This window comes from Pezoporus wallicus, unplaced genomic scaffold (genome assembly GCF_028554395.1).
Source record: "Pezoporus wallicus isolate ANWC-B61680 ecotype Strahan unplaced genomic scaffold, APGP_CSIRO_Pwel_v1 contig_227, whole genome shotgun sequence".
NCBI classification, from domain to species: domain Eukaryota; kingdom Metazoa; phylum Chordata; class Aves; order Psittaciformes; family Psittacidae; genus Pezoporus; species Pezoporus wallicus.
The window spans coordinates 9,445,192-9,468,113 of record NW_026635704.1 but is presented as its reverse complement, the minus strand read 5'-3'; the positions used below and the strand labels follow the sequence as shown (position 1 = coordinate 9,468,113).

Genomic DNA, 22,922 nt, shown 5'->3' with positions numbered 1-22,922 from the left:
CCCGCCTCGCTTCCCAGCGCGCAGGCGCCGAGGAGCCGCGCAAGCGCAGGAGGGCGGCGCGGAACGCTGCGAGATGAGGGGAGCAGCGGCGGCGGCGGTGGCGGTTTGCGGTCTGGCGGAGGGCTCAGCTGCTCTTGGTCGGGCGCTACCTGGGGACGCCGTCCCTGAGACACTGACCCGAGCCGGGCGCTGGTCGCGCGGCTTGGGGAGGGCTTGGTGTGGAGCTTTCTTGTTTTGTCCCGTCCCCTGTTTGGGTTTTTCCCGTCCAAACGCACGCCTCTCCTCACCGGCGCAGCACGGGTGAGTGGGTGGCTACCGACTTTCCACTCCCCTGAGGCTTCTTGCAAAACCAGCTAGGGTTTTTCACGGGTGGGAAGCGGGGGCTGGGGCTGCAGCAGGGCCTTGGGTGTGAATGGGCGGAGAATGGGTTAAGAGCAGCGCTAAGGAGAAGGACTTGGGGGTGCTGGTCGATGAGAAATTGAACGTGAGTCGGCGGTGTGTGCTCGCAGCCCAGAAACCACCTGTGTGCTGAGCTGCATCAAAAGGAGCATGGCCAGCAAGTCCAGGGTGGTGATGAGGTGGTTCTCCCCATCTGCTCTCGTAAGACCCCACCTGCAGTACTGCATCCTGCTCTGGGGCCACCAACACAAGAGGGATGGATGTGTTGGAGCAAGACCAGAGGAGGTCATGCACCTCTCCTGTGAAGACAGGCTGAGAGAATTGGTCTTGTTCAGAGAAGAGAAAGCTCTGGGGAGGCCTTAGAGCAGCTTCCAGTGCCTAAAGGGGCTACAGGAAAGATAGAGGACTTTTTACAAGGGCGTATAGTGATAGGGCAAGGGGGGGTGGCTTTAAACTGAAAGAGTAGACTTAGATTATATATTAGGAAGTTCTTCCCTGTGAAAGTGATGAGACACTGGCAGAGGTTGTCCAAAGAAGTTGTGGCTGCTCCATCCCTGGCAGTGTTCAAGGGCAGGTTGGATGGAGGTTGGAGCAACCTGCTCTAGTGGAAGGTGTCCCTGCCCATGACAGGGGGTTGGAACTGGATGACCTTTAAGGTCCCTTCAAAACCAAACCGTTCATCTTTCTATGAAGCAATGAAGGCCTCCTCCAATAATGGCAACTTTCCCCTTCCCAAGGCATTTTTTTTTTTTTTTTGTTAAAGTGATTTCAGTCAGTGAAACTGACTTTCTAGCAGAGACTGGAGTTCCTCATTTGTATAACAGTGACTTTGTGACTTCTTAAATGCAAGCATGGGAAACAGGAGTTTGTAGGAATTTACTCCCTGGTTCTTGACATCTACCTCCATTAGTAGCAATGTAAGCTTGCCTGTGATGCTGACAGCAAAAATCAGGGTTTCCTAAGTTTAGGTCGCACACAGGTTAGTCTGGTGCGTGTTTGTAAACACAGGATGGGTGAGGAAATGCGTAAATGTATTCATTCCAACCCAAAATGGCCAAGTACCTAGACACTGAAAATACACCCACATTGTTTTCACCCTCCTTTGCAGGAAGAGAGTTTGCTGTGCTTAAATTTCATTGAAGACAAAGGCTATTACCTACAACTTGGTCTTGCTTCCTGTGAGGACAGTGCTACAGCTGCTTTTGTGAGAATTTAAGGATCAGACTTCCCTTCCCTTAGTAGTATATGAAGGAATGGGACCACACTCTACTTTTTAGTAGCTACCCCTCTTCCCTGTCAAGAAAAAACATCTGTCTTCCTCTAAATCAAGTAGCATTATTTCTGTGCATGTCTTACAGGAACTGCTACCACTGCCTTGGGGAATACTCTACCAAAAAGCTCTTGAGACGATGCTTTCTGAAAGGTGAGGATTGTGTAATGCTGGGAAGGTTCTGAAATCTGTCAGGTGTGAATCAGGGCCTTTGGCTGATTCCCAGCCCTGCTGCCTTACTAAGCAGAGCTGGATACTCAGAGGGGTTTTGAAGAGAACATGCCTTCTGTTACTGTGCCTGTCTTCAAAACAGCATGATTTATGTAGCCTAGAAAACCTCAAGGGCTTCTAGGAAGTCAGCACAGTGTGAACAGTGAATGACGCGTTCTTCCATGTGTTTACAGGTTACTTGTGAAATTTGGACTCCAGAAAAGCAAACACCCTCTGCTAAAAGGAAGTTGCAGGTTGCAGTTTCACCACCTTTGGTGTGTTTCAGGTGTGTGCAAGACACTGCATTCCAGATCAAAAAAAAAATTGCTTCTGTAAGGTTATCTCCCACACAGGATTCAGTGGGCAGGGATTCATGGTGGAGCAGTTTATAATATCCATTCCCTTAGTCATGTGTAATAGATTTGATCAAGAAGCAATGAATCTTCATGTGGATTCCCCAAGACTATCAGAGAGAAGGCTAACTCCTACCTCCAAATACCATTTCTGAGAAGCAGAAATGAAACACCTACTCCTTTGTGAAACACCATTTCTCCAAAGCCAGCCTCCTATTTTTTAGCCCCTGTGTTTGAGTAATAGTGTAGCTTGCTGCAGGTTTTTACCCCATGCCCAAGGAGCTAGAATTCTTTTGAGATCTTTCTAGCACCCAGTTGCCCCAGATGTAGCTCAGAGCGGGCACTGATAATCCATTTCCGGTAACAAATGCTTATTTAACTATCCAGTAGCTAGCTATTAAATTTGAAACTCAAGACATTAATAGCTAAATCAACTCTGCAGAAATATGGCTGTAAGTCTACAGAAAAAAAATGGCAGCATGAAGCTGCATCTCAGCTGCTCAAGCAGAGAAATAATGCATTTGAACACCAGTAATGAAGCAGTATGACATCTGCAGGTTGACTTCAACAGCTGAGTAGCAGCAGTTTTTTAGTGCCCATGTTGTGAACTGCACCAGAACCACGTTGTCCTGCAGAACTGGATTTAAAATCAGCACGGTTGTAAATCTCCCTGTCTGCCATGTAACGGTAGATGAGGTCTTGGGATGGGTTACAGTTAGTTTGATTCACAAGGAGGATGTGATACTGCTGATTCAGCCAGCTAAAAATGGCTAGGGGAATGAGGAAACCACAGTGAACAGAGGTACATGGGTGACTTGTACTTGCTAATCAAATCTCATCTTTACTTCCCAATCTACCAACACTCTAAATGTCTTTTGTTGTTTTTAAACTGTTGATAGCATACTGCCATCAGCCAGCAATTCCAGCAGAGGCGCTAGTCAGTGGCCAGCTTTCCTCTCGCCTTACAGCTCACTGCAGTGCCGTGTGAGCTGTAAGGAGTGCTACTGTGGCCCGTGTTACTTTGCATGAAAACAGGTTGTGGTGACTGGTTTGTAATTACTCAAGGACAATAAAGTTACTGATGCTGAGCTAATAAATTAACTGGCCTAAAAATTCCAAGACCTTTACTCTGGTTTCTCAGAAGTTGTTACGTTGGTAAAAGACAAAGTGGCTACAATATTCACATCCTGTAAGAGATAGATACAGAATTGTGGTGTTTTTATAGTCATTGATGGTTTTCCTCTGTAATTCTAATTGGAATTTTGACCTACTATAAGCTTCATGAGCTAGACAATGACAAAAATTGAAATAGCAGGGAATAAATTATTACAGAAACATATATTAGAATCATAGAATAGTTAGGGCTGGAAAGGACGTTAAGATCATCAAGTTCCAGCCCCCCTGCCATGGGCAGGGAAACCTCACACTAAACCATGTCACCCAAGGCTCTGTCCACCCTGGCCTTGAACACTGCCAGGGATGGAGCATTCACAACCTCCCTGGGCAACCCATTCCAGTGCTTCACCACCCTCACAGTAAAGAACTTCTTCCTTATATCCAATCTAAACTTCTCCCATTTAAGTTTGAACCCGTTACCCCTTGTCCTGTCACTACAGTCCCTAATGAAGAGTCACTCTCCAGCATTCCTATAGGCCCCTTTCAGATACTGGAAGGCTGCTATGAGGTCTCCACGCAGCCTTCTCTTCTGCAGGCTGAACAGCCCCAACTTCCTCAGCCTGTCTTCATACGGGAGGTGCTCCAGTCCCCTGATCATCCTCGTGGCCCTTCTCTGGACTTGTTCCAACAGTTCCATGTCCTTTTTGTGTTGAGGACACCAGAACTGCACACAATGCTCCAGGTGAGGTCTCACAAGAGCAGAGTAGAGGGGCAGGATCACCTCCTTTGACCGGCTGGTCACACTCCTTTTGATGCATATTGATTTATCTAAAGCATTAGAAAAGATTCAAAAAAAGAACAGGCCAATATTCATATTTTCTTTAATATCATTTTCATACTCTAAATTAGGTCCCACTTGTCCCAGGGCCCTTCTCCACTGTGTCTGGATGAAGCAATCTAACCCCTTGTTTCTGTCTCACAGTGTTCTAAATCTGATTTTACTGGGTTTCTTTTTACCTATCTTGTTCCAAAACTCTTCCTCTGTCCTGGAACACCTCAATTAGCCTGGTACAATTTAAACTTTTTAAGATGGAGATGAAATTTCAGCAGTGGATTTAGAATATTTGATCATCAGCAGTTAAGTTAGAATCACTGATCATGTAAGTAGAGAGAAGTAAAATCCTTCAAAATGGAATTACAGTTTTTCCTTTGTTGCAGAAAGTGTAACCAAATGTGTATATAAAGTGTTGAAAATGCTAGTTAGAATCATAAAGACATCTCCCACACTTTCTTAGTCTCAGACACAAACCTGCAAAATCCGCTCCTGTAATTTTGAATTTCTTTTGAGGATTCGCTATTCAAGTTAAATATCAGGTGCAGTCCCATTGTTGGTTATGAAGAGGTGTTAGAATCTGGGGTGTGGCTGTTTTTTCCACACTGGCTGTAAGAGGGGTCTTATCTGTGTCCCTGACTGCCAATAATGGCTAGTGAATACAGGAATGGGAGTTTTGGTAAGAAAAACATACCAAGTTCACAAGTACATTTGTAAGGAAATGCACTTTTTCAAGTAGCTAAAGCCACTTGTCCTTGGGGTTTGTGCCTTGCCCTGTGCCTCTGAGTTCTGCAACAGTGAAGGTGCCTGTCTGTTGTGTCTTGTCACCTGAATATTTATGAGTGGTGAGCTCTACATCAGTTATCATCATGTATTTTCCATACAGCACATCAACTGAGCAATACTACAAAGCCAAGCTGATCTTCAGGGATGGCTAAATCCTGCCTGAGGACACACACATGAAATGAATATCGAAATGACTTGTCTGTTTTGTCAATAGATAAGGAGTATGCATACATATCCTGGTAAAACAAAACGGGCTCAATGACCCTCTTCATCCAGGATATCCCAAGGATACTGAAATTGAGTCTCTTGATCCTTTCCTCTGATGTAAGAGTGTTACAGTAATAACAATATAAGAATAACCACCATTTGTTGCAGTGGACTCCAGAATCAACTACCCCTTCGTCTCTCAAGCTGTTTTCCATGCCTGTTTTTCATGGGAGGCCTTTTATTTATGAAGAGCTATCAGGTGGAAGGGGACTGGTCTCTTGATCCTGGTCTCTTGAGCACTTTCATAAAAAGGGCTGCACTGTGGCATTTCTGCACAGAGAAATCACAGAGACAGCTGGGTAAGAGCATATAGAGTTTGTGGAAATCCGAAAAGGAAAGTGAAAGATGAAACAGAGGATCTAAGGGCAATTTTATATGTTTGTTTTTTCCTGTATAGATTGTGTTTGATAATGTTTATTTTTATCCACACTTATGGTTGCTCTGGACCCACTATATAATCAGGGCAAATTCATGTGCAGTCACACAGAGTTATTTTTACTGAAGCATACAAAGGTGTGTAATTTTTGCTATATAAAGGATGCTAAATGACAGGGCTTTTTAGTGTTGGGGTGTTTTTTTCCCAGAATGTGCTAATGACCAAACATATGCACAATGTTCCGGAGAAAACAAAGGAATACACAAGTATTAAATACTAGCAGCTGCTCTGTTCAGGCAGCAGCCACATGCTGGCCTGTTTTATTAAAATTAATTGGAAAAACTTCCACACAAAATAATCATCCTACTTGAATTTTTAAGAGCCAATTTAAAATGTTTTACTTTCAGAGGAATGACTTCCTGCAGAGTTCAGATCTACATTGTTGTAGAAATACCTGCACTATATTGCCAGAGAGAATGAAATGTAAAGCTCAAAGTGATTGCCAGAAATCCATCAGTTCTAACCTAGTCCTTTCTGGAGAGTCAGAACAAATTAATCTAGATCATAAAGGATAAATCTTTGTCTAAATATCCCTAAAATTTGTTCAGTATGGAGAGCCTGGAAATTGATTTTCCTTTTTGCTCTTGCTCCAGTGTTCAAAGAAAAATATTGTATCTTTGTTACTGAAGCAGGGGGGTAATTGTAGACTAGAACAGATGAGCTGAATGGATTTGTGTAACGGAGAGTGAGGTAGGCTATCTTGCCCAAACTGGAAAATATAAACAGTATTTGTCCCATGCAATACCCTTGTTTCTACATTATGGGATCTTGATTATGTCCCTATTAGTCTTTCACCTTTTAGAACAAATAATAACCCATTCACATTGACCCTTCACAAGCAGACTGTAAATTTTAAACCACTAATCACTTTTGCTCATCTGCTTTAGAGGGTACCTTCAGTTTTCCTGCATTTTTCATTTGTGTATGAAGCCTTTTCCTAGATCAGATGCACTTGTGAAAGATTTTTTTCTCTTGTGAAGGATTTTTCTCTGTATGTTTCTCTATATGCATGCACATATATCTAACCATATGTGTAACATTCACCAATAAATCATTTGCCCAGTGGCTGAGGATGTGCCTTTGCATTTTTAAGATTAAGATGAAAATGAGTAGTCAGCAAGGACATAGATTAACTGTGGCAAACATTATCAGCTTCAATAAGGACGCTTTGTGTTAGTGCTCCCCCAGCCCCAGTCCTTGTAATTCAAAATAATCAAAAATCCTTTTGGGATGCATTTTGAAATCTTTGGAACATAATAATACGTTGCTGAGGCTTATTTTTCTTTTACTAGTTTAGCAGTAAATATTTTCTCACAGGTGTCAAGCAGCTTGATGCATAATGTGATTTGAAATGAGATTATTTAAAGATTACTTGTCAGCAACATTTGTACTTTTCTACCTCCATTTGAGACTTTTGGCATTATATGTGTTTTATATTTAGCATCTTAACATTTTTCACTAGCTCATTCTTCAGTCCTTCACTACAAAAATGGAATGGCCTCTATTGAGCTAGAGGTTTTATTTTGGCCATGTTAGACGTCATGTTTACTTTTCAGTTTTGAAATCTGCACTTCTTACTCCCCTTCTTTTTCCTAGCCTGAAAGCAGGGAGTATTTTGTTTAGAATTCTAGTGGCAAAAAAAGTCAGCGAACCCCACTGACAACAGGTTTTTTGTGACACAAAACACAAGTTTAATGTTGACAGATTGGCCAGGTAATCATGTAGAGGAGACTAGGTAAAGCTGTGTGACTTAGCTTTACACTCTTTGCTTTGAATAATAATGACAGCTGCAATGACCCATAGTTGAGGTTAACAGAAAGGAGCACATGAAAGAAAGACCTGGTGGGCTGACATTTGGGTACTGAAGGCAGCTGAAATGTCAGCTTGAGGGGCGAAGGGAAGCTATGGAGCAGCCATGGCAGAGCTGTGAATCTCTCTTCTGGCATTAGTAAAAGCTGCAGACAATGGATTCTTGTGCAGATATCCCTTTTGTGCTGTTCTCACATTTTCTTGTTGCTGTAGTCTTATAAATGGGAGTACCACTTCAAGGTCTAAGAAACCATTGCCATAGTCATGTCACTCACATATGAGGAGACCTTGCCTCATCTGTGCCTTTTCAGCAAGCCACTTAAATTGACCGTGTGTTAGTTCTCATATCTACTGATGGGATTGTAATATAGAGGAATTTTGTGCGTTAACTTTGGTGGCTGTGCAACATCAAGGCCTTCAGTAGTCTACAACTGCCTCAAACTGAAGAATCTTGACTTTCTGTAACTGGAATAGACCACACAAAGCATGTTTATTTGATCAGCTCTTTTGGAAGTATATATGCCTACAAAGTTGGTGAGATTCTTCCCTTGCATATACACTGTCTTAGCTATTGATATCTGTCCCTGATTATTTCAGTTCCTTATGTTTTGGGCATTTAATCATGTCTTCTGGAACACAGTGCTCTGTTCTTTACAAAACTCTTCTCTGAGGCTTGCATACATAGACGTAGCAACTGGCTTTTAAAAGAAGCATTATGATTTGCCGCATATGTCATAAGGCAGAAAAAAACCCTAAAAAACATATTGAGAGACAGATGCTACCCCAGATATCAAAGTTTTTATTTCTGGATACTAGCTTTTTAATCTGTGAAACTTGTGCTTTGGTCTGAACACTTGCTGCTTACTCAAGAAAATAACCATTTGTACCATTTAGTTTAGGGAGCCATTCAATTTGGGAAAAAAGTCATTGTGTCTGTTCGTACAAACTGAAAGTGAAAGGACTGTCTTCTGTTAAGGGTTTATTCAGGCAGTATGTATTTTTAGATACATCAGGTTACAGCATTATCTTACTTAACAGCTAAATAGAGCCATGTGCTTAAATAATCTTCGTTCTAGTCTTCTTTGTCTTAATTTATTGTTCTATAGTCATGAACATTAGTTTATGTGAATGGAGTGTCAGTATGTATGAATAGAAGATTCTTCACATTTTGATGTGTTGAACTAGAAAGCAGATGTTAGAAATATATGTTTGCCATTTGGTGAGAGTATTTTCTGTATCCAACATTTAATTCAAAGGAGAACTTACGGGACTGGAGACTGATGCTTGACCAACAAGATTTTGAGTTGACAGTTTCATAATGGAATTAAGGAAACTCAGAAATGCATGTGTTATCTCCTGGTACTTAATGAAATAAGCAGCATGCAGCTGGCAGAGGTTTCTATTCTAAAATAAGAAGTGATTTCTCTTTTTGCGTACCATTAGGATTTCCCATTCTTCGACTTACTTCTGGAGACTTGGACCATTTCTTTGGAATACATACCCTGTCCAAATTGGTTTATAAAATACTCCTACCTGGTCACTTGTAAATCAAGGTGTGTGAACTGGGGAACACTGTTGAGAATTAAAGATTCCTCCAAGCAGTGACTACCAGCATCAGTTCCCACTATGGGAAGTGGCAGTTTTGCAAGTGAAAGGCTGCATTGCAGATAAAGGGAGATGGCAGAGTCAAGATTCTGTGTGTGTGAATGCTGACCACAGGAGTGACTTACAAATCTTTATACGCAACAAGATTTTTATTAAAGTAACAACAGAAGAACACATTTAATAACCCTTCTCTTTTTAAAAGTGTATTTGGATTCTGAAAGCACTCCTGCCCTTAAACAGCACACTGCCTTTTAAACCCACATATTGAGTGACTTTGTACTGACTCACTATTTATTGTTCTACCAAGAGCGTTTTCTGAGGCTGAGAGCTACGTACCAGGCAAGCATCTTAAATTGAGTTGCATAATTTTAGCCATTATGGGTTACGCACAGCAATAACCAGGGCGATAAATACAGTGAGAAAAGCTATGCTTTTACTGCAGGCCATTTTTTTCAGAGTTCTTTTTCCAGACATAGTGCAAGGAGAAATAATCTGTTCTTTTCTCAGCACACTTTCCCATTTTTCATTCCATTAGCATTTTTCTCAACTGTTTTTCTTCTTCCACAATTCATCCAGCAAGCATTCCTCTCTCTTTCCTTCTATTCCTTTCATTTTAATCTCTCTTGAACTTACCTGTTTTTAGGGGGTTATAAGCACAGAAGCATATGTAAATACACATTCTAGCACACCTCTTTTTATTTTGTATGCCTTTCAGTGGGGGTTCAGCCTACATTTTCTTCTTAGGTTCTCAAGCTTCAAATCATGCAAAGCACAGAAAAAAATTGTTGATATGTGTTAGGTAGGAACTAGGAAGAAATATATGAGCCCATCATGTGTGCATCACATAAGCAGTGAGTTCAGTAGAGATTTATTCCAGTGGTAGCACCAAGACACTAAAAAATTAGAAGGTGAAGAAATGCTGGCAAAGGTAGTGTCGTAAATGCAAGTACTGTCTTATCATCATGATGAATCACAGCATCGAAATATGGAGATGCCAGGAGCTAACCACACTATGTTTGCATAACTCTATACTGGAAAGGATGAGTGACAAAAGCATTTATAATGGCAATTTTCTCCTGTAATTGTAATCAAGAGATAATTCCCTGTGGTTTGTTCCCTTCTTTACTGAGCCCTGCTGACAGCACTGCACAATGGCATTTCTCTATCTAGGTTGTAACATGGTCTAATTATTCCTGAGGACTAAAGTGTAATCAAGTGCTGCATCAATCCTCAGGGAATTAGTTCAGAAGGTTTCTTGCTCAGAGCCCAGAGCTGTGTCAGTTGCTGCATATGTTTAAGGTGGTGTGTGGGTGTATTTTTGCTTGTGGATAACTAACACCCCTCCATTGATTACAAAAGGAGAGCCTACAATAGATAACTGACTTTTATACCACTGAAGTATGTGAGATGAGTAACCATACTACTCCACAAATGCTATGGGTCTTAACTGAAGTCAGGTAGGTGTTATATAGCAAGTACCAGTGCTACTCTCCAGTTTCAGACAGAAGTATGTCTAGCAATTCTGTTTGCTTAAAAAATCAAGTAGGTCAAAGTATTTTTAACTTTCTGTGGGTCCCAAATGAAAAATAATGAGTTCACCTACCCTAATAGTAAAAGTGTTAACATTTTTATCTGGATTTGGTGGTGGAATGTGCTCCCATAAGCACAGTTATGCCTGAAATGCAGATGCATGTGACAGTGTTAAAATGCTTGTTGGTGCCAGCCAGGGTTGTTTTGTGCATAGCTATTACAGCACATTCATAAAAAAACCCTACACTGGCATTCCCCACTGAAACACAGTTTCAGGTTTTTGTTTTCAAATAGGTCTCTGTTCCTTAATAAGTTTCTGAAAGCTGCAGTTATATTTTCAAATGACTACTTGATACAAATGCTTTCCTTAGTTTGTGTGAATTTATTGTAACTGGGAATGTCTACATACTATTAACACAAACATGTAAATCCAGTGGAAACATTGCAATTTATACCCAAGAATGTTATTTCAGACATGCACAGGAATTCTTCAGCAGAGACCATGTAGGTATGAGACTCTTACCTCAACAAAAGACCCAGTCAGGCAGCTCGGTTATACAATGAGCAAATGCAATGGGCCACATGGAATAATCACTGTTGTCCAGATTGTGAAGCCATTTCACTGAATTTAATCCCTGCTTGAGGCACGGCATTCCCTTTGATCATACTCCAGCCCTTTTTTCTCCAACTCTCACCTTCTCTAGCTGAAGCCCACTCTATTACTACACTCCATTTTAGCATACAGATAGATTAAAAGATAGAATGCCAGAGGCTGAAATTTAGGAATATGCCAGGCAGGCTTTGGTTTTCACCAAACTAGGAATTTGCTGTGCTTTGTAAGTGACTCTAAACTGTACCTCTTGTTTGCAGCCCTGAGCAACTTCTGTTTTACCCATCCAGAAAATTTGACTCTATTACAGGCAAAATGAGGACTCCTATCCTAGATGACAAAATGCCACCTGTGCTCATTGCCAGGGAACTCTCTACAATTGAAAAGACAGGCATAGGATATATGTATTTACTTGACATGATAAGATGATTTTATAACATGCCCTTCACAGGCCTGGGGTGGAAACTGTAAGGATATTGTAAACTTCTTTATAGCTGCTGCAGAGAGTAGAGAAGACAGCATTTGCCTTGGGCAACTGCAGAGAGGCAAGGGTCAGCCACGTAAAATATCAGCAATCAGAAATGACTTTCCAGACCTCAGTTTCCTCAGATCCGAGAGGAGGAACTAGGAAAAAAACCTACTTATAGTCCCAGCTAAGCTGTGATGCAGGCACAAGTGTTTGGCTTTGGGTCCCTTTGCATCATGTCTCATGCAGAAAGCAGTTTCCACTAGAAACTGGTGCATCAGAGGAAGTTCATCCTAGTCAAAGGTATATTGGAGGGTTTAAGCTCCTCAGCTGTACCACTGTCTTCACAAATAAAAAGGAGGCCAGGGCTCAGTGCCTGTCAGAGATGTACGCTTGAGAGTGCCCTCTGAGGGGAAGAGAAGAATGAGCAGGAAGGGGGGTGGAAAGCTATCTTATGACTAATTGCTGTTTGCAGCTGCACATAGGCACGTGCTTAATTATCTGCTATATGCATGCAAATTCGGCTTGCTGTCACCAGGGTCCAGATGTTCCCTTCCATTATACTAAGTACAACAAACAAAAGAGAAAGGGTCAGAGGGCAAAATAAAAGGGGCTGGGAGTGGCAGCTTCATGCTATTTTCCTTCCTGTTATACTCTCAGCCTGGACTACCATTTTTCTGAACCCCTAGTCACAGACAGAGATTTGTGAGTTCAGAGCATCTGGTCAGAGAGGAAGTGAAGCTTCAGAAGAGTTGTTCCCCCCAGCTTCCCTCCTGGGGCAACACTGGGGAAAGGGTGCAGGAGGGACACAGCCCCATAGCAGGCAGAGCCAGTCATGGAGGGGCTGGGGGACTCAGGATGCCATGCAGGCACACAGGAGCTGCCCAGGAGTGTGTTGGGTCTTGCGCTGGAAGGGAGCAGCGGCTGGGCTCCTTGCCACAACCACACTCCCCAAAATTGTCCAGTCAAGCTAACAGTTACCACAATTTCTAACTAGCTTTTCTGTTGTAGACATTTCCCTTTGCAGGGGTAAGTCCTCTCTGAGCAGTCTTAAGGCTTACTTTTTCTTAGGTACCTTTCCTTCTTCAATTGTAAAGTCTTTTTTCTTTCTATCCATCCTCTATGGTCAGGTCTGGTTTTTAGGCATTTTTTTGTACTGTTAAAAAAAAATGCAGTATTTTTTTTTCACAGAAAGTGATGAAACATTCTTCATTTTAGCTCGTTGTAGCAAAGTCCTTTTTCATAAGATTATACAGCATGTTCCCAACATTTAAGAATAATAAGCTACAAAACCAAAACTAGATCCTTTTCTCCTATCAGTCCAAATCTAGGAGCAATAGAGCTATGTTGATTTATGCCAGTCATGCACCTGGCCTTTATTCTGTTTGATGGCATTCAGTGTCTCTTTGGAAGATTTAACCTATTCGTTCCATTTTAATTAAATAACAATGATCATTAGTGGGTTTGTGGTGTCTGTTTTGAATTAAATTTGTTCTGAGTATGTACGTCATGTTGATTCATTTTATCTTTTGTGATATATGCAATACACATAGATCAGTGATCACATGTCCTCTTAAGTGGCTCAGCAGAGGGAACATTTCCTTCCTTTAACATGGCAATATCAAGCTACAGGAATCTGACTAAATACAATTTATCAGTTCTAAACTTGGTCCTACGCTTCTGCATGCAGGGATAATGAGATTCCCAAAAGGGTTTTCTTTTGCTTGAGCCTGCTAAAGGCGTAGTGGGGTGACTGTGTAGTTTCCTTGCTTCCACCCCTATTGTTGATACAAATGCCCTCCCTGTTTGTGTAAAGCTTCCACGTATGTATATTTGCATTAAAAGGGTTATCTTAGGTTTTCTGGAGGCTTGTGAGCTGCCCTTCATTACATAACAAACAGGTTTTATCTGCAATAACAATCTCTATAAACCTAGAAACTGTATGAGACTTGCTGCATGTTTTAATAAGGTGTGTGAGGCAAAGTCCTCTGAAGTGGTTAGATTTTTACACTGAGCCACTGAACTTTGGATAACACCTATGTGTTTTCTTGGAGCACTGCCCAGAGTGCATTTAGGTTCATTACTACTTAGGTTACTGTCTCCAGGGGTATGTCACTGCCTTTGATTTCACTGCAAAGGTGAAGTTAGAACTTTATTATTGATTTGACACGTTGTTCTGAGGTAAATTTTATCAGTTGCAACCCTTGCCTTAGGCAGAGGAATGGGTATTCAGGTGTATTACTGGCTCTCTAGGTTTGTAGCATAGACAGTATTCTGATCAGAAAGCAGTCAGAAGGAGCTAGAATTAAGATTTGTGGCAGGTGCTGTTAGCTAATAACAGAAATCCTCTATTAAGTAATATCTCAAGCTGAGGCTTTTGCTCATTATGTTATTAACACGCTGTTAGTTAAAACTGTGCCTGCAAGGGCAGGACACAGCACCGTTTATTTCTGCATCTTTAAAAATTATTTTCTTCATTATGTCTTCAGGCTTCAGCAACCAGATCTGAGCAGTTCTTTTCGGATTGAAATTCTAACAATCTTCTTCCAGATCATTTATAAATTACTGGCATACCTATGAATGTAATTATTCATTCTTACCAGTGCACAGTCATCCTGTGACAGGAATCTTAGACATAGGCTCCTGCACAATATAGAAATCTGTTGCTGTTCCCAGTTTAAATATAACTGAACAGAGACAGATCATGATGCCAACTATCTGTCTCTTTATTCCATATAATAATGCAGCAGTGCTTAATCTTTACCAATCAGCTGGTGATAACAAAGAAACTGCGTCTCATGAAACACATATGCTTCACATTCCGAACAACCCGTAGGAATCAGAGTAATTGGCTGAGGTGTAAAGTAATGACAGGAGTGTGTCTAAAAAAATCTTATATATTTTGAATGCTGTCAGCTGCAAACCAGGAGACACAGTATGATATGAACAACAGGTCATAGCTGCAGTGGATCCCTGAAACTGACAAAGAGAACATAAAGATTCATTGGTTGTTTAGCTTGCAATTCTTTATACTCAGAGGATGCTTCATTCCAGCTCTGACAATGACCAGCCTCTTGCAGATTTGAGATGTGTGGGCCAGCTGCACAAAGGAGGTTTATACTTATCCCTTGCAGTCTTAATGCCTTCAGTGATGCTGTAACATTGTACTATGGCACTATCCCCTTTAATGCAAAGTAGTTATTTTTGCCTATGTATTTTTAGAAAATACAGGCAGATTTACAGATGACTGGACCATTGTGCCCTAAATTTTCTTACATCATTAAAAAAGATGCAGGAGGTTTTTTTAAACAGGGAAACCACAAGGAGAATGTAAGGGGCAAAATGCATGGCAAGAGTTCATTACAAAGCCATAATGCACTTGAATCATTTTCAGTAAGACCACGTTTTCCATGCTATTTTATGAGGGGCAGAAAGGAAACAGAAGGGAGAAAAAAACCCAAATAATTCACAGAGGACTTTGGAAGAAGCAAAACTACTAGCAGGAGGGAGAGCTAAAATGAAATGGCTCACAAGTGACTCCAAAGAAGTGGTTACAAAACTGGAGAAAGTTAACTCACCCAAATCATTTTGCTGCTGACAGAGTGAAAGGTCAATGGCTCCATGTTTTACATGAAAGCTCCACAGTTATAAAAGCACAGACCTTCAAACTCAGATATGGGATGACTTTTAAGAAGTTTTAATTGGAAGATTTTGTTATTAGAAACTAAATTTGCAATATTATTTATAAGCAGTGAAAAGGAACAAAATGTATGCTTTTCTCTACAATGAATGTATTTCCTTCCACAGTGCCCTGTGATCTATTTCATTTATTTGCCTGTAGTTCTCAGTGTTAAGCTTCCAAACTGTCTTTCAGCTCCCATTAATCTGTGTTTTGTAGTTATAATAAATGGAAACTCACAGACCTTGGTGTCATCCACCTCAGATAACATGATCCTATTAAATCTAATCCACATTAGATTAGATTTAATGTGGATTAACTAGAGGAGAACCTTTTGCCCTTAATACTTATATGGACAAGTGATTTGGCAGCAGCAATACCAATGTGGTTTAGTCTAGAGAGGAAATCTACTGTACTTACGTAATTGATTTGGGACTCAGATGAACCATTATGGCAATCTAAACACACTGTTCAAGAGTGTGGGCTTTTTAGCCATGAGTTTCTGTGTATTGAACACAATATTTGATCCTTTCTCATTAAACTTTTCAAAACTTTCCTTAAACTTTTCAAAACTTTCCTTAGGAGCCTGCATTTCAAGAGGTACAAACCTTATAGTAAAATCTTGCCAGCAGAGATTAACATATTCATTTCTGTGGTTATTACTTCTAATTTTAAGGTGAATGAAGCAAAATGCAAGCTGTAAAACTTTTGTACCCTTGAACACAAGCAATAATAACAATGCAAGCTCAGAAAGGATGACTGGGATTGAGAGGATTTTACCATTGAAAATATTAATATTGCTTGAAGACTTGAATAGCAAATAGTAATGATAACTAGACAATACAAAATTACAGGGAAAGTCTCTCTGTGGGAGGTACTTCAGTTCTAACATGAGAACTGATAGATTTGGGAGTCCACCTGAATTTCAAAGGAGGTTAATAATCCATGGAAGTTTCTGTCAAATGACAACACTCAGATGATGAAAGCCTTGGGACTGCTACTTATAACAAGTAAAAAATCCCCACAACCAAACATGACATGGGGTTTACCCAAAGCTAACATTACTATTTATTCTCATAACATTTTATCTTACTACAAGATTTAGTCACTTCCTGTCCGATATAAAATGTACTGGGGAAATTGTTTACTTTGATTTTAATGAAGATCTTTCCTGGTGAACCTGAAGAAAATAAAACTTTACAGTTGAAATTATGTCTGCTATTCATGGCTTGAAATACTTGAAAATTCAGGCTCTTGTTTTCCAGAAGTTGTTTCCCATGTGAGAAAATTCAGAATATTTTAAGCACAGAATGGACCATGTGTGAAATACAGTTCAGTGTCCACACTAATTTTTTCAGTAATAATTCTTCATCAGACTAATCTAAACAGGACAACTTCTTTCCTTATGTAAAGATTATCCACTGGATCTTCAGGATCAAAAAGCTTTTTACTAGGTGCTTATCAGCATGGCATAGATTTATCTATGTTAAAGTACAAAACCAATTCTTGTTGGCTTTTTATTGATTGTCCCAACGTGTGACAGCCTGACCTTATTGAAGCAATACAACTGAAGAAATTGGGGGAGGGAAACAACCTTAAAATCAGAGTGACTTTTCTACTTTTTTTTTTATTTTGTTATGCATTAGGATTGCACTGGGATTATTATTTCCTAACCTTTATAACATACAGTTACTCAAATTTTTCATTTCTGCTTGTCAGCATTAAAACTACATCTGATAAAATAAAATCAGATGGAAGAGAACTGAAATCCAGGACTGGCTCCAAGTTGTGACACAGAAATCGTTGCCATGTTTGCTTTTTCTGAAGGGGGAAGGGAAGAAGCAAAAGGCTTTATTATGGTTAGGGAAAATCTGCTTCACAGAGCAGTCTGATGGGCATGAGATAAAAAATGTTGCTAGAGAACTGAATGATAAAGTTCAACTGCTCTTCCTTTCTCCTTGTGGAAATTTTCAGTGCCAACTAAGGGCAGTAAATCAATTGAGTATTTCCACAGTTTTCGTCACCTGAATATTTAACAATGTACTTCAAAGGCAGGTGGCCTTATGTATAGAAAGGATTCAGTTGTTGCCATCCAAAAGGATGATTTCTGAACCCCATGACCTCCAGGCTGACGGGTGTTTCTGTCCCATGGGGCAGACAGTCATACAGAGGAAGCTGTTTCTCCAGAGCATCTCCAGAGATGGCTCTGCCATTACATGCCAGTCCTTTGCTCCCTCAGAGGCCTCAACCCTGGCATGCTTTCACTACATTCCATTTCCTTCAAAACTTGCTCTACAGCTGAGAAGCCTCTGCATGGACATAGATTTGCCTGTAATGGAGTTGCCACGAAAGATAAAGGAACACAAGATTTGGTGTGATCGGCTTTCTGGCACTTTTGTCACCCTGCAAAGCTGCAAAGGATCTGCAAAGCTGCAAAAATTTGATAGAGATCAATGACCAAAGCCATAAGGACTATTGATCTGGCATCTTCTTCTACTGATCCAGCTAGCACCTTAACTCCAAACACACTGAGGACATGCTGCTGCACTTTAAGCAAGAAGGCAGTTGAAAGTGGGAACAAGCCATGTCAAGAGTGTTCAGTCCAGCCCTGTATTCAGAATAAGCAAACTGGACCCCTCTGTCCTCCACCATGTGTCAGTATCAGGTACAAAGTGAAGATTTGAATGTCAAAGGAAAGAGTTTTGCTGGTGTAGTCCTGCAATTCATGCTGCAAAACTGTAGCAGGTACAACTGCTGTTCCTAATGTAACTTGTCTTCATTTAATCAAGAAAAAAAGCTTATGGAGGAGACTTTCTGGCTCTGAAGATTACAAGAAAAATTATTCTCTGAGTTTCTTATATAACCACATTCTAACAAGCAGAAATGATGGACTCTTGCTTACTCAGGCAGTTCAGCTTCTTAAAGCTACAGAAGTGCTTGCATAAAGCAAGCAGGATTTAGCAGCCTGTGAAAAGCACATAAAAGAAATAGCAGGTTAAAATAACCAAACAAGAAAATGTATGGTTTTGAGAACATACAGCATTTATTTGGCCCCAGAATTCCTAGCATTGTAACAAACTCCCAGAGTTTCACTCCTTAAAGTGCTTCAAACTCCATTTATATTATTATTATTTGAACATTAATGTACATTTCTGTATAAACATCAATCCAAAGACATTTATATTTTTATAAAATTCTTTATATTAGTGGATCAAATTTGCTCTCAAGATGACCAGCATTAAGGCAAATTACCAAAATTAATACACTGGAGTTATTCAAGTTGATGCTGTTGTGGGTGAGAGCAGAATTTGGCCCAGTAGGGTATATACAATTATATTTTCTGCATATATTGCAAAAGGCATAATGGAAATTGATAACATTGAAAAGGGAGTTTATCGAAGCAAATTCTTTTAATTTGCTTTAGCACAGTCCACATCCAGAGGGTGCATTTGCTAACCAACTGTTCTGAATAACTAGCCTGGTGGCAGTGACATGGTGATCAACAAAAGGGGAACCCACGGTGCATGAATTCTTGCAGTACTTCAGCAGACCTAGCCTGAGGTGTGTACAACTATTATAACAGCAAATTACTTTACTGGGCAGCCATGCAAACTCACTGCACCATGAACCTCTGAAATTCTCCTGATGGAGACATGTTTGTCATTGATGTTAATATTCCGAAGGCAGCCAAAAAATGGGTCTTTAACTGGAAGCCACGGTGCGTCCAAATATGCTACAAAAAACAAGGTAGAAAGAGCAGTTTAATAAAATGAGAATGATTTTAAAGAACATAGATTATTGCAAGTCTTTCAAAAGAGGGGGAATGATATAGGACTACACACATGAACAGGAGCCTTGTTTTGGAAATGAAAAAAAAAAAACAGTAGGTATATAAAAAATAAGAAGCAATAATATTACCTGGAATTTTGCCAAAGTAGAGTGGCTGATGCACACGTCTAGGAGGAGAGGGTGGAAGTCCAGTAGTATAGTTACTTTGTGTGCCCACCTCTAGCTGCACTGTGTTCTCCTCCTGAGAGACTGCAAAGAAGCAGGTAAATGAGTGCTCTTTCTCAACCCTAGTGAAGGATCAGCTATATATGGCACTATTTTTAAATAACATCTGTGTTGAAATTTAACTCGCAGGGAAAATGTATTTTATTTTAATTCAAAGTCAGATTGACACATCTAGCTAGACTTGGGCTAAATATAGCCCAAAACCCCCGCCTTATGTAAAGCGTTGAATTAACACAAGACACTTACATTGTTCTAAAGAGTATTCTCAGAATACACAGAAGTGAAATGATTAATAAAAATCTAGTGCTCTGTGCCCACTGTCCTTCCAAAGTTTCAGGTATGTACAATGTACCTGCAATAGTATGCCACTGTCCATCAAACAGATGCTGCTTAGGTGTGACTGATGTCTGGAATTCACCAGCACCATTATTTCCAGCAGCAATGACCTGTAAAAAAGTTATCGTTTAAGTTACTGTGGCAAAGAGCAACAGAAAAATACAGTGCTTTAAGTAATTTACTGAACTTGTGATGGCTGAGTTTCACCTAGTTTTAAGTGTCACAGACATTGTATATATATTTCAGAAATTTTCCTCTCCAAGAGGGAAGTGAATTTACCTAATAGAATCCCAGGAGAGGATATTTGACTAATTTTACAAGCACAGATACATACCTTTGCCTCTCCCTCTCAATCTTAGAAAATTATGCTAATTCTTTTGACATAAACTCTCTGAGACAAGGTCTTTCCTACTAGGCCTTCCTTTCCTTTCCCAAAGCAGTCATCTACATGCTTGGCATCTCCTAAGAGAATCTCTGCAATGCATTTCTCTGGCCTTTCATACACTTTTGGACTAGTTTTAATTTACTGTGGAGACAGTGTTCTCACGGGAGAATGGATAATTGGTACATAAACTCTGAATAATCCTGAAAGACACAGCAAGGCCGTGAGAGGCCCAAGGAAGCTTAAGCAAGCAAGATAAGAAGAAGCTGGAATTCACTGAGGTAATGAGAACTGTGGACTGTTGGCAAGCTTTCGAGGTCAAGTTCCCACACCTGTGCTTAACCAATTATGTGCTAGTTGCAAAGGGTCTTCAAGACATGTATCCAATCATAATATGCCAAATCACTGTTAGTGCACGTAAGAAATAGTACTTAAGGGGTTAAGGCTTTGTAATAAACGGCTTTTGTCTGACCATATTGATCTCTGACTGAGTCCATATATTTTCTGCGGCAATTTACTTATGAATTTTGCAGCCTGTTTATGACATTTTGAACAAGCGCCTGCTTGTGCTTTCTCACTTCTTGCTTCTCAGTCTGTGTGAGTGCATTATGTTCTTTCAACATCTTCCATTCAAACTCTCTTTTGGTGTGATGGTTCCAACAAGCTTGGTCAGGTAACTGATACACTTGAGTCCACTTTTTATCAGACTGATTGATGATGTCCCTCTGTCCTTTTATTCCTTCCTGTGGCATCCTGTCCACACTGACAGCCATCATTAATCTAAGTTACTGCTGAGAAAAAGTGGTCAATCTTGCCTCTAGGGAGTCCCTAGCTGTCAATGCCCCTGCTCCTATGTGCTGGTTGTATCTTGAAACAGATCTGGGGAAACTGATAACAAAATGATAAATAATAAAACCAGATTCCCTAATCTGGGAAGAGAAGAGCAAAACTGAGTTTTCTGAAGTTAGGTGGACTCATGCTAGCTTAACCTGTGTCATGAGACAGCAGGTTCTGTGGAGCACTGACATCTATTTGGTGTCTCTCCAGCAGCAACCAGAATAGTGTTGTGGTCCAAGATTCATATTCTGAATCTGTTACATTATGAAAAAGTGACAGTGACAATAATCACAACCATGACAAATCCATAAACTGAAGAAGATGCTAACACTAAGCAAGACGGCCCAAGTTCTATAACAGACATGGTTACGGAGCTACATCAGTACAGCCACATGATGACTGATGTAGGAGTGGGAATAAGCCACAGACTTCTGGGCAAAACCCCAAGGGGTTTTTATAAAGGTCCAGAAGCCTGAGAAAATTAAGACTGTGTCCTACTGCTGACCACTTGAAGAAAGCATGTGCAAACTGATGTGCACACAATGGAATCTGCTAACAGAGGCACAGAGACAGGCTCAATTTCCCATGTGATAGTTTTAAATAACTAAGGAAGTTATTTAACATTATACCTATAGACAAATGTTGTAATACATAAGGCTAGAGTTCAAGGTCAGAATTTCCTCTGCTAAATAAGGACTCTGCAGCTGAAATGGAAATACAGCTTATATTTACCTTTCCTTCTTCCATGTAAATAGTCAAGTAGTTGTCTTGCTTGCTTCCAGCGTGGAAAAGTATACCTGTTGATCTCCTTGGTCGAATGGTAAATACAATCCTAAAATCCAAGCCCATCAACAAATTACCTGTGGATAATTAAACAGTGGGTAGAGGAATGATATTAGGAGAAGTTAATTGGAACTAGATGATCTTAAGGTCCTTTCCAACCCTAATGATTCTATGACTCTATGATTCTATGAAATCCTTACACATACACACGTAAGACATAATCTACACATCTTACCAGTGGTGATATATCCTCCTTCATTAGAGAAATTAATCCCTGTGTCCATGGGAACATCCAGACATGGAAGTACACCATTTTTTTGCTGAGGTGCATTCATGACTTCTCCATTCATCTTAAAATTCTTCAAGCAACCCTTGAAACTGTTCATTGGTATATTCTGAAAACATATTTCCAAACTAAAATAAATACTAAAGCATGATGGCAATTTTGTAGTAAGAATACCCCTAAGTTCTTTTGTACTGTTGGACTGTATAAAGCTGACTGGCACTAAAGGCATCTAAACCTCACCTCTGATGCAATGAAAAAGTATCCAAAATTTTTTAAAAAGAGCTTAAAAATGAAAGCAACAGTTGTTTTTCAGTTAACATAACTTCTGTTTGCGGAAATGATGCTTCCCAATGATATGTCAAAAAGACAAAGCAACAAGAGCTGTGAAATCTTAGACACCCTTCCCTTTCTAATAGGCTGTTTATTTAAATCTGATTTTATAAAATGCCCTGCATCATTAATTGTCCAGTTTTTAAAGTGATATTTCAGATTAAAATCCAGTTCTCCATTCACAATTCTTTAATGCTTCCTTTAATTCTTTAATGCTTCTTAATGATTACTCTTCCACAGGTTATTGCCTAGTCCACTGAGGTGAATATTCTGCTGGAAGAGGGTATTCCTGGAATTACGAATGTGTCTTTGATCTTTTCTATTTTTTAAAGAAATGTAAACAGTACATGGCTGTTATCAGTGTCTCAGCAATAACCACTGACAACATGGATCCAGCTGAGAGCTGGGTAGACAGGCGAGGAAGATGATCTGTAGTGAGCGGCTGGAAACACCAGTCACAGATGGTGCTCACTGAATGCTTGCAAATATCTCACAAACTTTTACAACATGGAAATCCTGCACATTAACATTTTCACATGTAATTAGTGCAGAATGGAGTGTGTGTGGAGGTGGATGTGTCAATTAC

The 22,922-nt window shown here is 40.2% G+C and overlaps 1 protein-coding gene and 1 long non-coding RNA gene across 2 annotated transcripts in view; one reads left to right on the top strand and one right to left on the bottom strand.

Annotated features, from left to right (window-relative positions):
• Positions 1–216: 216 nt before the first annotated feature.
• On the top strand, positions 217–22,914 carry LOC130592917 (uncharacterized). Its single transcript, XR_008970702.1, has 3 exons — positions 217–300; positions 2,074–2,165; positions 22,669–22,914. It is a non-coding gene; the product is annotated as an uncharacterized LOC130592917 (long non-coding RNA).
• LAMA3 (laminin subunit alpha 3) overlaps positions 18,390–22,922 on the bottom strand; it is a 106,905-nt gene continuing 102,372 nt past the window's right edge. Inside the window, exons 71-75 of the mRNA XM_057397627.1 lie at positions 21,956–22,115; positions 21,670–21,797; positions 19,735–19,828; positions 19,287–19,406; positions 18,390–19,101 (exon numbers count right to left, since the gene is read on the bottom strand). Coding sequence (XP_057253610.1) covers positions 18,956–19,101; positions 19,287–19,406; positions 19,735–19,828; positions 21,670–21,797; positions 21,956–22,115 — 648 coding nt within the window. The 3' untranslated portion in view covers positions 18,390–18,955. The remainder of the gene's footprint in view (positions 19,102–19,286; positions 19,407–19,734; positions 19,829–21,669; positions 21,798–21,955; positions 22,116–22,922) is intronic.